Raw genomic sequence first — 16070 nt, 5'->3', positions numbered from 1 at the left:
ATTTTCCAAATTCTCTTTCATGACACTTTACAACAGTATTCTTTAATGATGGTAAAAATCCATCAGGAAAATGGAACAAAGATAAAATAACAGTTTTGACACTTAAAAAAAAAAACATAAGATTTTATTATAAATTTACCCAACTATTCAGTAGTATTTAAATAGATGATTTTTTTTATACAAAACAAACCCCCTAACACAGTAGAGTTACACAGTACCTTGGCTAACATCAATTTGATGCTTTACAATTTCAATGTGTTGTTAACAAATTTTCAAACTCAAGCAAGTTTAGATATGTCTTCATATTGAATACCTTCAACTCGGCGTCCTTTCAAAGGTCCAGTTTCAATGACTATCGTGGCCGAAAAAGCCTTCTCATTGATGGATTCGAGGGTGCCTTCATTTCCTCTGTAGCCTCCATTTAAAACTAGAACCCTTTTCCCTGGGGCTGGAATGACTGTCTCTAAATGAGTCTGGTCCAGTTTCAGCCTGTCTCCAGAGTCAGTCATCTTTACCACAGCTGTGTACCTGTCAATCACTTCCTTAATGACCCCTTTCTTCTTGTGATATTTCTCCCCCAGCTTCTTCGTTATAATTTTCACAATGATCCCCGGCTGTAACCAGGAGTCTGTCCGTGCGGTCCTTTTCTTTTCCTCTTCAATCTCCATGATCTCATCCAGGGCAGACTTCTTCTTCTTCTTTGCCGCCTGGGCGGAGCTCTGTGAAGACTCTTTCCGTTTCCCGGATGCTGTGTTCCCCAGCAGCTTCAGTGCACTTGGTCCCAAGGAGCTGGACTTGGACGTTGTAGCTCCCGCTGAGCCACCCGCTCCTTTATTCAGGTTGAACGTAACTTTTTCTTCCTCATTTTCTCGGCTTAATTCCGTAAAAACAGGTGTCTCCTGCTCTTTCCCTTCCAGGCCTCTTCTCACCTGCTCCTCAATGAATTTGGCTGTTTTTTCTTCATCGTCGAGATCTTGCTTCTTCTTTTTTTCTAATTCCAGTTGCCGACGGATAGTTTCTGGGTCTCTGTCTATGTACTGAATGTACCAGCCTTTTGGGGTCTCATCCACTTTACACAAGCCTTAAAAACAAAAAACAAACAACAGCGTGACCGTACAGATGCAGAGTAAACTGCACACACAAAGCACCCGACCTCTGCACACTTTGCATTCAGTGACTTCAACAGTATCCTGGAACACACAGGCCTGAGACAGGACAGTGCTTACACACTGGAAGACACACGAGGAAGTACTTTAGGAACAGCTGATCCTTGATGTAGTTACAGCGACCTTGCTGGCTGATGAATATTAAATGATCTGTTAACTTAGAATGAAGTAACACACTAAATAAGCAAAATATTGACACCAAGTTCCTGCCTTCCTAATTTCTTATCATATAAAGATTCGAAGTGAGAGAAGAGCAAACTTGAGCTCTGACCTCGGAGAGAATGTGAAACATTTCCTAAAGAAGGACTATAACACTGAGCAATGGTGGTTCATGCTCTAACCCTAACACTCAGGAGGCTGAAGAAGGAGGACATCCATGAGTTCCAGGTCAACTTGGGATACATAATGAGTTCTAGAGTAGCTTAGAGTATAGTGTGAGCTACTGTCTCAGTAAATGAAGGAAAAAATAAATGAAGGAAGAAAGGAAGGATGAACATGAAGATAAGAAAAAGTAGAAAGTTATTAGCAGTAATAACTTTTTACAATAACAATAACTTAAATAATTGTTATTACTTTAATTTGTTCATGTGTAGTACACATGTGTATGTGTGGTGCAGTATACATGTTTCGTATATGTGTGTGATGTATACATGTGTTTGTGTGGAACTTGGAAATTTTTAGGAATCTAAAAAGTGTGCCCTAAGGATCAATTTCAGGCCATCAGACTGCAAACAGTTATTAAACCAGACGCAAACATTATGGTTTGGATACAAACCGTCTCCCAGAGCTCATGTGCTGAGAGCTTGGTCTCCAGGCACTGTGAAGTGACTGGACCTGGAGGCCTTGACTCCATCAGTGAATTAATCCGTTCATGGACTCCTAATCTGACAGCACTGTTGGGAAGTGGCAGAGACTAACAGGTAAGTCCTGGCAGGAGGGAACAGGCCCCCACGGGGCACATCTCACCCCAAGCCCCTGGCCCCTCCTTTGCCTCATTTCGTGGTTTTGCTCCATCACGTGCTCCCCAGCATGAAGTTTTCCCTCACTACAGCCGAGAAGCACAGGAGCCAAGTGATCCTGAGCTGAATTCTCAGGAACTGGGAGTCAAATAGATCATTCTCAGGCGTTTCATCACTGGATGAAAAGTGCCTAATAGAGAATACAGTGCACTGGCAAAAGAAATCCTCCCACTGGCCGCTGAGGCTCCAAAGCCTGTAAGCCCAGCACCCAGGAAGCAGAGGCAGGAGCGTTATAAGTCGCAGTGCAACCTGGGCTATGCAAGACCCAGCTTCAAAAGGAAACAAAAGGACCAAAGTGGCACCTGAGGGACAGTATGGCCTCCTACCTTCCTGATTGCCCTACATATCCTCTTCTCTATAAAGTCAGACAGAGAATGAAAATGACGGTTCCCCTAGAAATTGAGCCACGGATCACCAGTTCCTGTCTGCTCTCTTCTTACCCTCTCTGCCCAGCCACTTGGTAAAGTCAGTCAGCGTTTCCCACTGAGTAGCATTCATGTGGATGTGCTCTCGGTGGCTGATGTATTCATTGTAGACAATGTTGTTGTGGACCCTTTTAGTGCCTGAAACAAAATATGACACTGTTGAGCCTGAAAAAACCCACACAATTATGAATTATTATTTCCATAATATTTAAGATGGCTACCAAAGCGTCGCCTCAGAAGTTCCAGAAAGTCATTTCGGAATTCCCTAGTGAAGAAAGAAAGAGAGAAAGCCATTAAGTTACTTGCTATAAATATAATGTGCCATCTTCCTGAAGTTTGAACAATTACAAACCTTAGTGACCAATAGTCTCACCAATCACCTATACTGCCGTGTGCCACAAACCTTTAAAGTAAACAGAGAAAGATCTGCAAAGATTGGTTTTCAAAGGGAACTTGTGAGTCAGCCTGGAGTTGAGATGTTCGACCTTAGCAAAGCTAGTGCATGTCCTTAGAAAGGATCCATCACAGGGTCCCTGTGCTGATGACTCCAGCAAAGTAATACCACTCTGTCCAGGTGGGCAAAGGACACATCTTAACCTAAGCAGTTCCAGTGAAGGCAACTAAAAACAAAACGTAAGAAGTCATCATAAACAGATTTGAGGGCATTGCCAGAGGTGATATTAATATGGACAGTAGAATATAATTCAAGGTCAAAATGGAAGGCCATTCCCAGCTAACACAGTCATGAACCATGAACACAGTGTGTGTCTGAGACATGACACTTAACCCACTTAGGGTGGATTCTGAGCAGACAGTAATGAGGATGTGGAGGAAGAACTGCATGTAGGAGAAGGTGCGCCTGGAAGATGAGGTCTAGCCAAAGTTTTGAATCATCTTGAATGTCACGTTATATAGATCTATTTTTATGCAAGCACTAGGAAAACATTCAAACTTAGTTTGAAAATTAATAAATTAAAAATCTGTAATTTGAGCCGGGCTTGGTGGCACATGCCTTTAATCCCAGCACTCAAGAGGCAGAGGCAGGCAGATTTCTGAGTTCGAGGCCAGACTGGTCTACAAAGTGAGTTCCAGGACAGCCAGGGCTATACAGAGAAACCCTGTCTCGAAAAACCAAAAAAAAAAAAAAAAAAAAAAAAGAAAAAGAAAAAAAGGGGGGGGTGCTGGTGAGATGGCTTAGCAGTTAAGAGCGCCAACTGCTCTTCCAAAGGTCCTGAGTTCAAATCCCAGCAACCACATGGTGGCTCAAAACCATCCAGTACAAAATCTGATGCCCTCTTCTGGAGTGTCTGAAGACAGCTACAGTATACTTACATAGAATAAATAAATAAATAAATAAATAAATAAATAAATAAATAAATAAATATTTTTTTTAAAATCTGTAATTTGAAAGATGATCATGTATTATCCTGTCCTAAAGAAAAACAGAGGGGTTAAAGATACAGTTTAGCCAATAAAAGCTGTGGCTACTCCTTATGAGGACCCAGGTTTTATTCCCAGCAACCACACGGCTACTCACAACTGTCTTTGACTGCTGTCCCAGGGAATGCAACACCCTCTTCTAGTCTCCGTACAGGCAAAACACATATACACATAGAAGCATAGAAGAAGTAATTTTTAAAGTAATTTGCAAAGAAAAAAGATAGAAAAAATCGTTATGTTAAGAAAAGTCGGATCATAAAGACAAATATGTTTTCTCTCATATGTGAAACCTAGATTTAAAGCTGTGTGTGTGTGTGTGTGATAAAGCCACAGAAGGGAGAGGAAAAGGAGGCTGATAGAATACACGTGACATGACAACACAAGAGTAGAGGACTTGGGGGTGGAAGGGAGGAGACAAGTAGTGGAGGAGGGAGGGAGGAGGGAGGGATGGAGAAGGGAGAGAGGAGGGAGGAAGGGAGGGCAGGCCAGTAGGCAATTATGAATTATGAGTAGAATAACACATTTGAAGATGCCATGATGAAACCCATTATTTTACATGCTATCTTTAAAAATATAATCTATACACAAAACATGTACAAAACAGGAAACAAATGGAAGGATGGAAGGGAGGGATGGAGGGAGGGAGGAAGGTCGGAAGGTCGAAAACCATGGTGAGCAGCAAGGCACAGTGACTCTCAAGTTACGTTCCCAAGCCAGCTGCACACCATCACTTGGGAATGTCAGGTACTGTCACAGAACGTAAAACCTACAGCCCCAAGGCGAGAGTTAAAAGGATGTGACCTATGGTGACTTGTGACTTAAGGTGACTGTGGGAGGACACAGAAAGATCAGAGAATCATCCTGAAGAACTTTCTGGTAACCAAGGAGCTAAAAGACGGAAGCAGAAGTAAGACTGCCATGAAAGAAGGCACAGAGAGAAGTATGTCAGAGAGGAGTTATAGGTGACATACACTCAGACAGACCACGGAAGAGGAAGATGGGGAAAAGCCATAGTGACTCCAAAGGACAGAAGGGCAGCCTCCAGCAGACAGTGGCATGAACAGGAGGGAGAAAGGAGAGAAGGCCAGGAAGTGTTCAGCACTTGCCACAGTGTTCTTTCCCAGTGCATGGCCTGAGCACCCAGTGGATTCAAGACGATTTTAGGTAACTCACAGACTACTTTTGCATTTGTCGTCGTCGTGGTCTTTGAGAGAGTAAAAGCAATGGAAGGAAAACAGGCTTCATGGCAGACATCTGTCATTCCAGCACTGGGAAGGCCCAGACAAGAGGACTAACCTGAATCTGAGACTCTGTACTACATAGTGAGTACCATGTTAGCCAGGACTATGTAACAGGACGCTGCTTCAAAACACGAATGAATGAATGAATGAATGAATGAATGAATGAATGAATGAATGAATGAATATTTTCAAGATGGGAGGTAAACCCACCAGCAGCTTAGCATCCAAAGCAAGGTCACGGGTAGTGGGTGATCGCAAGCCATCCAACAGTGAATGTTCTCTGTAACACCATGCCAATAACCGGAAAACTAAGACGAGCTTTATCTAGCCTGACCCATGGAGCAGTAAAACTTGCTGGCTATATTCCACCCGAGCCTTCAATGTCGCCTTGCTAACACTGTGATGGAGTGAAGGTTGCAGATGACCTGCTGCCACTATGCTCACGGCTGCTCTGAGGAAAGACCCATACAACCGAGCTGGGAACTGAACTACTCTCAGAAGGCATAACAGACCAAAAGACACATAAGCTACCATTATTCCTAACTGGGCATACATTTTCTCAAACTTAAGACTCTCGTGCTAGTCGTATAAGAACAGGCAATGCGGGGCCGATGGCAGGATTGAGCTTCTGAGGCACGATTAGAAATGTGGCAAGTAGAACCTGCCAGCCTGAGCTCAATGTACTTCTCAACCCAAGGGCTGTTCTGTCGGCATCTGCACACATCAATGAATGAGCACGATCAGATGACACTGCACAATAAATGAGGTCACTATTGCAAAGCAAGGTTTCTGTAACTCAGTCACGCAGGATTTTTCAAAAGACTAAGATGCCCTCATTACAAGATCCACCCAAAAGGTAGACCAGTGGATTTTAATTCAACAGCACATACACGCTCACTGTCCTGGTACAGACTCTGTATTATAACTACTCCAAGAACTTTGCACACACTGCCTCAGTGCAGTGACTTTGGGAAGATCCTTAGAGTGTTTTTCTCATCTGACAAACCATCTATGCTAAGACTGAATTTCCTTTATAGAACTCAAACAGTATTTTGTAAATGTGCAAGAAAAGGTGAGAATCCAGTCGCCTTTTAAGTGAGATACTGAAGACATTTGAAAAATGTAAAATATGTTGTTGTATTTGGAAAATAGTATGTTGCTTTGGTTTGGTTTTTCTATTAAAAATTTCAGCCAAGTATGGTGGAACACAGCTCTAATTCCAGCATTTGTAAGACTGAAGCAAGAGGATTTTAAGTTCAAGACTATCCTTGGGTGCACAGGAAGACCTTGTCTTAAGTCAAGAAAAGAGAAGAGGGTTGCGGAGGAAGGCTGGAAAGATGGTTCAGTGGTTAAGAGCACTGACTGCTCTTGCAGAGGTCTTGAGCTCAATTCCCAGCAGTCACATGGTGACTGACAGCCATCTGTAATGAGATCTGATGGCCTCTTCTGGTGTGTCTGAAGACAGCTACAATGCACAGTCTAGCCAGTGGCTCGCCTGTCTCTGTTCCTGAGCACTGGGATTGAGGGCTAATCGCCATACCTGTTTGTTTGGCTGCTCTGTGGATGCTAGGGATTGAAACTCTAGTCCTCAAATGGGGTTGGCAAGCACTTTATTCAAGGAGTCTTCTCCCAAGTCCCCATTGTATTTGAACATAGGGTAAGCATACTGGTATTTTTAAATGGACTAATAAATAATATCTGTAATTTTTTTCAGATTTCAAATGTTGACACATGTAACCCATAGAAACAAAAGCTCTTTGGGATCTTTAATCACATGTATAAAGTGTTCCTCAGAAAAAGATGTAGGGGCCTGGTGAGATGGCTCAGCAGGTAAGAACTCCCGACTACTCTTCCAAAGGTGCAGAGTTCAAATCCCAGCAACCACATGGTGGCTCACAACCATCCTTAACGAGATCTGACTCCTTCTTCTGGAGTGTCTGAAGACAGCTAAAGTGTACTTACATATAATAAATAAATAAATATTAAAAAAAAAAAAAGAAAAAGATCTAGAAGTTAAAAAAAAAAAAGACTAGTATTGCTATTAATAATCAGAAAAGCTTTATTAGAACTAGGCACACTTCTGAGCCCTTTAAAAGTACTAAGTCACTTAATCTTCTTCCAGGAGCACAAGAGTTGAGTGAGGGACCACCTGAGTGCCATCATACCCATGTTAAACCTAAAACACAGGGAAACACAGGATGTTAATCCCAAGGTGCTTCCCTAAAGACCCTAGGTGGGGAGAGCTTTGAGGCCAGGCAGAGCTCAAGTGAAAAAAAGTTCTAAGATACACAATGTCACACTGTAGTTAATTTCAAAAGAAGATAAAGACCAAGCACAATGATGAGACTACAGCCATCTCAACACACAAGGGACAACATCTACAATGCATACACTATTGAACACTTCTATTACATGCCCACTGAATAACCTTACACGGTAAGGATGTCTTGGAATTACTTACTCTGAAAAATAGTCCATAAACTGCTGAGGGTTTTCTGAGGCCAGCAACAGTTGTCTTTGATGAGATTCAGACATACAGTGACACTTAAAGCCATTCTACAAAATATGTAAAGAAGGTAGTTAAATCCACAGTATCAGAACACCCCCCCACACACACACACACATACACACAATAGTTGATTACGCCCTGCAAATGGGTTAATGATAAATTCTTTTCTTGGGTGTTTTGTACACATGTATGCCTATGTACTGCCATGTGCAATGTCTGAAGGGGACAAGCTGCAGGGCTGGATTCACTGGAACTGAAGACAGTGACAGACAGTAGTGATTCTGGGAATAGAACCTGGATCCTCTGGAAGAACAGCTAGAGCTCTTAGCCATCTGTCCAGTCTTGATAAATGATTTTTACTAAGTCAAATCACTCTAATCACACTCTATGTGAGTATGTGTGTGCGTGTGTATACAGGTGGGTGTGCGACTGTGATAGGCAGCCTATTTTGGTTGAATGAGGCTTGCTCCGGTGACCCAGTAGAAAACTCTACAAGGGACGAAAAAGTGAGCCACGTTCCCAGAGACAGATGCCTGACACCACAGAGCCCACAACTCCATAACTCTGTGACTAACAGTCACACAGATAAGGCCCCAAGCTCCTGGTTAGACTCCTCCCCACAGTTACCTCACAACAGCAAGATAACCCAGCCCACTATAAAAGGGCTGCTTGGCCCCTCCTCTTTTTCTTTAAGCTTTCACCTTTCTTACTCTCATCTCTAGCTCTCCTTCTCCCTCTCCCTTCCCCCTCTCTACCTGGCCATGGCCGGCCTCTTTCTTTCTACCTTCTCTCCTTCCCCCTGCCTTTCTACAATAAAGCTCTAACACCATAGACTGTCTCTGCTCTTCAAAGCCTGCCTGCTTAAATGATGGGATAGGTTTTCCTCTAAAGAGCTTAACCTCCTGCCAGAAGGCCTTCCTGCACTCCAGCCATGGACTGGACCAAGGACTCTCTAGCGCATGGGACCCACCCAGCGCCACCTCTCTCCCTGCCCTCTCCTCCCTTCAGTCCTGGGGCTAACGGAGCCTCCCCCGGGGCTCCCATTTTGTTCTCAGCTCTTCCGAGGCGTTCAACGTGTCTGGGATGCCTGAGACTGAAAACCTGTTATCTCTGGCTTCCCTGAGTCCCAGAGACCTCAGACTGCCCCTTGTCCATGCCCCTGCAGGCTAGGGTTCATGGCTTCCCATAGCCAGATACCCACCCGCCTCCGCACGCCCTGCCATGAGCACCGTAACTCTCTCGGGTCTTGGGTTTTCTCCCACTCCCTTTATTCCCCCATGCTCTCTGCCCCACAGGTGGGTATGTGTGTGAGCATGCAGGTATGTATGTGAGTATATGTGTGAATGTTTGTGAGTGTGTGTATGCAGGTATGAGTAAATAGGTGTGTGTGTGTATGAGTATATAGGTGTGTATGTATGTGCATGCGAATATGTACCTGTGAGTGAGTGTGCGTAGATGTGTGTGTATGTGAGTGTAGACAGAGGTGGGAGTCAGGAGTGCTCCTGTCACCGTCCAGCTACTTCTTTTGTGATGGAGCTCACAGGTTCAGGAAGACTGGCTGGTGATTGAGCTCCAGGGCTCCTTCTGCCTCTGCCTCCCTTAACTCGTTTTACTGGTAATCCAAATGTAGGTTCTCCCCATATCGTGAGAAATACTGTACTGACTGAGTACAGCCTCACTTTTAATTTTGCTGTTCATAGAATTGAATCTTGCAACCCAGCCAAATACAGAACACTCAAGGTCAAGAGACTGAAGGTAGTGCCAGGGGTGGGGGTGGGATGTGAGGGTGTGGGGGACCATGTAGATTGCTCAACTCGCTTACTGAGTACCAGAGAGCTTGGCAGGGCAAAACAAGCACAAAGGGTCTGTCTTAGTTAGGGTTGTACTGCTGTGAACAGACACCATGACCAAGGCAACTCTTAAAAGGATACTTAACTAGGGCTGGCTTACAGGTTCAAAGATTCAGTCCATTATCATCAAGGTGGGAACATGGCAGCATCCAGGCAAGCATGGTGCAGGAGACTCTGAGAGTTCTACATCTTGTTCCAAAGGCAAACAGAAGACTAGCTTCCAGGCAACTAGGATGAGGGTCTGAAGGCCCATGCCCACAGTGTCACACCCACTCCAACAAAGCCACACACTCCCTGAGCCAAGCATATTCAAATCACTACAGGGTCATACCCGAGTTCTCACTGCAGATCCTCTTTTCACTTACTTCCTTCTACTTTAGCTTTTATCCAAAATCCACTAGTGCCCCTTGCTTAGATGTTGTTAAATATATTACAGCCATACTTTTAAAGATTGCTTTAAAAAAAAAAGCACGTTGGTGCTAGAGATAGTTAAGTGGTTAGGAGAACAGGCTGCTCCTGACCTGGCACCGACATCAGGATGCTCACAGCTGCCTATGACACCAACCTCAGGGATCCAGCGCCTTTCCTCACACACACAAAGTCATAAAAACTTAACAACAACATATGTCTTGGTATAGTTCTTCTACCTGTATTTGAACCTGAAATTTCAATAGTACATATGAAGTAGAAATGAAAAATTTACCCTATATATTTCAACATTCCCTCCCCCACAAAGACACACATATACTCTTCTGGCTTCCATGCGCAAGCAAGTGTGCACACACAACCAGACACATTGGCACACATATTAAACATAACCAGTCTTCCCTGCCTAATCATTGCCTCAGAGAGGCCGATGCCACGTAGTTGTGTATTGCACCCTCGTGATGGTCAAAGATTTCCTCTGCCTTCTTTCTCTAGTTCTTGTACTTCTGTCAGTTAGATTAGGTTCAGGGTAAACATTTTGGGAAAGATCAATTAATGTGTGGTCCCATATGTTTCATTCTGTGCCCTGGAAGAGAATCCTCAGGGTCTCATAGTGCTAAGATTCATGAAAAATGTTAAAGGTGAAAGCCTAGTTATAAAGTAATATTGGAAAAGACTCTATCCTGGGAGTTAGAAGGAAATTAGCAAGAGGGGGAAAATAGTTTAAAAACACTTTTTAAACCAGGAAGTAATGAAGTGGACATGGGGGCACAGGCCTTAAACTGCAGCGTCAGGTCTGAAACTTGAGACCTTCCTGTCTCTGTCTGTGAAGTGCTGTGATTCCAGGTGTGTGCCACCACATCTGTCACCCATTCAACCATCCTCAAATGTTCTTCTGAACTTAAGTTCTCATGAGAAGAGGACACATGAGCAGTTCTGATTTCTGTGTTCTTGGTAGGGCTCTGTTGACTTTGGCTGGCTGTCCTCAGGTTCAGGGGAGGAGGGCGTGGCTCTTACATGTTCCCTTTCCTGGTCCCATCTTGAAATACTGGGAAAACTGAGAGGAAGGAAGGTCAGAGCTATGATATCCTCTTCACCCTTTCCAATCCATTCCTTTGGGTTTCTAGAATTGAATAACATTTTGGTTTCATTTTGATTTATATTTTAATTTATGGAAAGCAATACTGGCCTTTAATACCAAATCTCTTTTAAAGTAAAACTGAAATAATCATTTCTTTCAGGCAGTGCACAAATTAGGCAAAAAAATTGTAGACGGCCCATGGATAACTAAAAGGTTAAGAACTGAGCTGAGTGGTGATGGAGCATGCCATTAATCCCAGCATTTGGAAGTTCGAAGCCAGCCTGGTCTATAGAGAGAGTTCCATGACAGCCAAGGCTACACAGAGAAATCCTACCACGAAAAACAAAAGAAACAATAAATAAGAAAGAAATGAGTGTAAGTAAGCCCGAGTTTTGAAGCCAGACAATGGTGGTGCACACATTTAGTCCTAGCGCTAAGAAGGCAGAGACAGATCTCTATGAGTTCAAAACCAGCCTGGGCCTGGTCCACAGAACAAGTTCCAGGACAGCTAGGGCTACACAGAAACCCTGTCTTGGAAAAACAACAACATACACAGAGTTTTACAATCCAGTCAGTGGCAGTGGGACTGAGTACAATCTGACATGACTTACTAAGAAGGTAGTAGAAGGTCAGTAAGATGGCTTAGTGGCTAAAGGCGCTTAGTGCCAGGTGTGACAACCTGACTTCAATCCCAGGACCCTCAAGCTGGAAGGAAATAACCATCAACATGAGGCCCTTTGATCTCTCTCTATATATCTGTCTGGTGCAGCATGCACACACGCATAAACACACACACATATCAAAATAAGGTAAAAGAAATATGACACAGGGCATGAGGGCTCACTGGTAGAGCATTCCCAAGTATCCATTAAGACATCAGACAAAACTTGTAGCTGGGCAGTGGTGGCACATGCCTTTAATCACAGCACTTGGGAGGCAGAGGCAGGTGGATTTCTGAGTTTGAGGCCAGCCTGGTCTAGAGAGTTCCAGGACAGCCAGGGTTACACAGAGAAACTCTGTCTTGAAAAAAAAAACAAAAAACAAANAAACAAAACCAACAACAAACAAACCTCCCCGGTCCCCATCACCACCATGAGACTACCAAGAAAGTATTAATATAAAGCGGGGTGGTGTATATCTCTGATACCAGCTCTTGGGAGGCAGAGGCAGGTCTATCTCGGTTTTGGCCAGCCTGGTCTATCTACATGGTGAGGTCCAGACCAGCCAAAGCCTCATACTGAGACACTGTCTCTAAAACAAAATAAAAATAAATATGTATAAGATAATGTATAGGAATTTTTATTAGGTTGTTATATTGGTGGCATTCTCACATAAATTGAAATGATAGTACGATTACTTGTTATGTTGATCACACAAGTCTTCAAGGGTGAAGGTATACTGATATTTATATATTTATATAATTTACTATATATATATGCAAATATGGAAAAACACTTAAGAGGTCACTCGTAGGTGCGATGGACTGCAAGCCTGTACCTTTGTTAATCCACGTACTGAAACTATACCATAACAGTAGCAAGTGGAGAATGAGGCATTTATGTCATGGGGAGTCCCTTCTCTTAAAAAAAAAACAAACTCAGCGACAATCTTGTACAACTATTACCTCTACTTTACCAGTAGTGTCCAAGCCCAAGTTGCTATTAAGCGGAGCAACTTGAGTTCCTCGTCTTGACCGACCCCACTAGGGAAGTCTAAATGTAAAACCTCAGTGCTCAGCCTAGCGATTGTAAGTCATCAGTGAGTGCTTGTCTGCGACCACTTCTCGAGGAGCTGGAGGGCGGCGCCTTCGCGGCGGGCTGGGGAAGACTGCGCCCGAGAGGGCTCCACGCCGAGGGAGGGGTCGCGGCCACCCTGAGCCACTTACCTCGTCGCGGCATTGCTTTTGGCACATCTGGCAGTACCAGCGAAGCTTCTGGAGCCCTTTGGACTTAATTCTATTGGCGATGGCCTTGGGGCTCAGAAAATCCGACTTGCCCATGGCGACCCTGAGCGCTACAACTGCAAAGCCGTCGGAAGCGGAACTGGCTCCGCGCGGGGACAGGCGGGACCAAAACTGACAGCAGGAAATGGGTGGGGCCAGGGAACTCGCGGCTTCGGTGCTCACGAGATTTAGCGAGACCGAGGACGCGGGCGGAGCGGCCCCGGGAGGCCCGAGCTCCGGCGCACGCGCAGTGAGCCCCGTCTGCCCGACCTTCAAGGCTCCACCATGTTCTCGCGGGCGAGCATTGTCGGGCTGTCGGCCTGCGCCGTGCAGCCGCAATGGTAGGAGCACATCGGGAGGGATATGGGGGGCTCGGGCTTGCTGCGAGGCAGGAGGGATGGGGCTGCACGCTCACCCCTGGCGGAGGAAGGCCCCGGCTCTTGCGCGTCCCGGCCGCTCGGGCCGCGGGAATGTCTGCAGAGCTGGAAGGTCGCGTGCCAAACCCCGGGCTGGGGTCAAAGGGAACAAGGTCACAGGCCGATCCCCTGAGACCGTAACGGCCATCCGGGACCCGGACGGGAGTCGGGTTGAGCGTTGGAGCCATCTGGGTTCCGATCAACACCGTACTTCCGCTCCGTACCGGGAGCACAGCTTGCAGAGTCTTTAGAAAGGCCCTGAAGGTGAAGGAAGGGGCGATCGGGGAACGTGAGGTTGTAACTTTTGTCCTTGACGCCCTGTGAAACACTGCACGGGGGAGCAGCGTGACCCTTGAAGGTGTGATGGCTTGCTTGAGCTCTTTGGTCAGGCATTCACTGTGTAGCCATCCGGCTCTTTGCTGGGTACTGGAGAAACGAAGGAACTCAAGCCCCCTCCTGAACCTGCTGGTCGTCTTGGTGCTAAAGGGGCTTAAAAGAATCTGCCGATGAGGAAGAGAAAGACATAGCCATTGTCACCATGCCCTCATGTTGAAGTAAAATCCCTGCAAGGTCATAAAACTGTCCCAAGGTCCCTCGGTAGGAGGAGGAGGAGGCCTTAATAAAGTTACATTTGTTAGCCTCCATTTGAAAAAGGGATACCATAAGGTTTGACGACTTTAAATACTAATTCTCTGTGCAAAATAAAAATAAAATTGTATATTACAATGCCCAGGGATGGTCAAGTAAAATGTGACTTATGGGTGACTTTATATAATAACGTGAACTACTTTGAAGTTAGCCGGCTAGAAGAACTGGTGCTAAGGAGATTATTAACTGTGGACAGTGTTTTAGCAGTTCCTTGTTTTTACGGTATGGAGGACTGTTAAGGCGCTCCAGCACTGAACTAGGGTTTTGTAAACTAGTTTAGGGAACTGCCAAGAACTAGTTGAAATAGTTCTTAAATTAAGCAAAGAATTTGTAACAATATACTAAGACTCCAAAGTAGTGAGGAAATTAAATATGGTAGGAACTATGTACACGAAGAATGTTGGTGGTGCACACCTTTGAGCCCAGCACTCGGGAGGCAGAGGCAGGTGGATCTCTGTGAGTTCTAGGCCAACCTCGTCTAAAAACGGAGTTCCAGAGAATCTGTGTGTGTGTGTTAGAATGTTGTTAGATTAACCTTGGAAGTCAGCATGGAGGTCAATAACAGTTGGGTTCTCAGTTGTGTTCCTGTCAGCCAGTAGATACTTTGTGGAGTATCTGCCCTGCACCAGTTGGCACCACCTAGATGTTAAGGTGTGAAGGGTCTTTGTTGGCATCCAGTGGTCCTCAGCAAACATCAGCTCTTTCCAGTGTTTGTGTGTACAATGTATGAAAAGACTATTTTGTCAAGTGTAGTGAGGCTACTGTCAGAATTTGATAAACTTCTGTTTTCTTGAGAGTGAGCTAGATGTTAGCTGGTTAGATGTTAGGTAGTTAGCTAGTTAGCTAGTTAGCTAGTTGGGTGTTTTCCTTATTTCTACACTATGCAGCGATACACACTCCCAGCATTCCTTCCAGACTGCTGATTCGTTCATAGGCATCGAGCCCAAATCCTTCCTCTACTGACATGAAGTCTTCAAATAACACTGTGCCATCAAAGAAGATGCTGATACTTACTCACGGTCCACTTGCTTCTCCATCAGCATGTTGGGTACTGGCAGGTTTCTGTACCAGCCTCTAGAGGATGAGTTGGGACATGGTGCAGACGGTTCTCAGTGTGGAGTTTGCTAGAGTAATTGTTCCTAAAGGCTCGAGAGGTGGCCCAAGAGGTACACTCTTGCCATCCGGAGTCTGGCTCTAGCTCCCTGGACATGCAGTTGAAGGAGAGAGCCAACCCCCAACGTTGTCCTTTGACCTCTTCCCTTGAGACTCGGTGCTCCGTATTTATATTTTCCCCATAATATTTGTAAGCAGTCAGGAACCTCATGGCCACTCAGTGGATAGAGCTGTGGTATAGACAGTTGTCTTGAGCTAGAGGAAGGAGAACAATAACTGCACTTAAAAGCAAGCACTGCACGGAGAGTTAGAGGGCGTTGCCTCGTCATAGCGCAGACTCGAACGTAAAGACAAAAGCATGTATCTGTCCAGTTATGGTATGCGATTCAGAATCGTCCGCACAACATTCCGTGAGGAGCCTGTGTCAGTGTCAGTTCAGGTGAAGCCTGAGCCTAAAACCAGGCTTGCTCACTACATCTGGAGCATTAAGGAAAGGAAAAATAGAAAAAAGAAACAAAGTGGCTCAGATTGGTGTGGCCTTTGTTGTGCCATTTCTAGAAGGGGTTAATAGAAGGGTCACTGCGTCCAGTAGCTGGTATGCTGAAATAGTTTGTCATATATTCCAACTTTGATCTTTTCTATGTTTTTACAACCAAACCTAGTATTTTCTATATACTCTGTTCCTTCTTATTTTTCTTTCTCTATGCCTATTCAAATCAAAAGTTTGATTTTTATTTTTTTTTTTATTTTTTTTTTTTTTTTTGGTTTGGTTGGGCTTTTTTTTTTTTTTTTTT

The 16070-nt window shown here is 44.7% G+C and overlaps 2 protein-coding genes across 3 annotated transcripts in view; one reads left to right on the top strand and one right to left on the bottom strand.

The window, feature by feature from the left end:
• Nucleotides 1–93: 93 nt before the first annotated feature.
• On the bottom strand, nucleotides 94–13625 carry Kin (Kin17 DNA and RNA binding protein). The gene is made up of 5 exons (XM_021215310.2): nucleotides 13043–13625; nucleotides 7753–7847; nucleotides 2832–2875; nucleotides 2626–2748; nucleotides 94–1081 (listed from the first exon to the last, which is right to left on the bottom strand). Exons 1-5 carry the CDS (start codon nucleotides 13154–13156, stop codon nucleotides 279–281), a joined length of 1179 nt encoding a protein of 392 aa, XP_021070969.1. The 5' UTR covers nucleotides 13157–13625; the 3' UTR covers nucleotides 94–278.
• Atp5f1c (ATP synthase F1 subunit gamma) overlaps nucleotides 13277–16070 on the top strand; it is a 24016-nt gene continuing 21222 nt past the window's right edge. Inside the window, exon 1 of one of the 2 annotated variants that reach the window (XM_021215311.2) lies at nucleotides 13277–13440. In XM_021215311.2, the coding sequence (XP_021070970.1) occupies nucleotides 13385–13440 (56 nt within the window). In that variant the 5' untranslated portion in view covers nucleotides 13277–13384. The remainder of the gene's footprint in view (nucleotides 13441–16070) is intronic. The other variant, XM_029547403.1, reaches the window with a different exon arrangement.

The sequence above is a fragment of the Mus pahari genome, chromosome 16 (assembly GCF_900095145.1).
Source record: "Mus pahari chromosome 16, PAHARI_EIJ_v1.1, whole genome shotgun sequence".
NCBI classification, from domain to species: Eukaryota; Metazoa; Chordata; class Mammalia; order Rodentia; family Muridae; genus Mus; species Mus pahari.
The sequence above is the reverse complement of the archived record's forward strand: the minus strand, read 5'-3'. Positions and strand labels throughout refer to the sequence as shown.

Excerpts from the sequence above, each read along its gene's own strand:
- Kin (XM_021215310.2), bottom strand. The coding sequence starts at position 13,156 with ATGGGCAAGTCGGATTTTCTGAGCCCCAAGGCCATCGCCAATAGAATT. Across the intron at positions 7,848-13,042 it reads AAAAGCAATGCCGCGACGAG|AATGGCTTTAAGTGTCACTG; the intron begins GTAAGTGGCTCA and ends CATATTTTGTAG. Across the intron at positions 1,082-2,625 it reads CAAGTGGCTGGGCAGAGAGG|GCTTGTGTAAAGTGGATGAG; the intron begins GTAAGAAGAGAG and ends TTTGTTTTTAAG.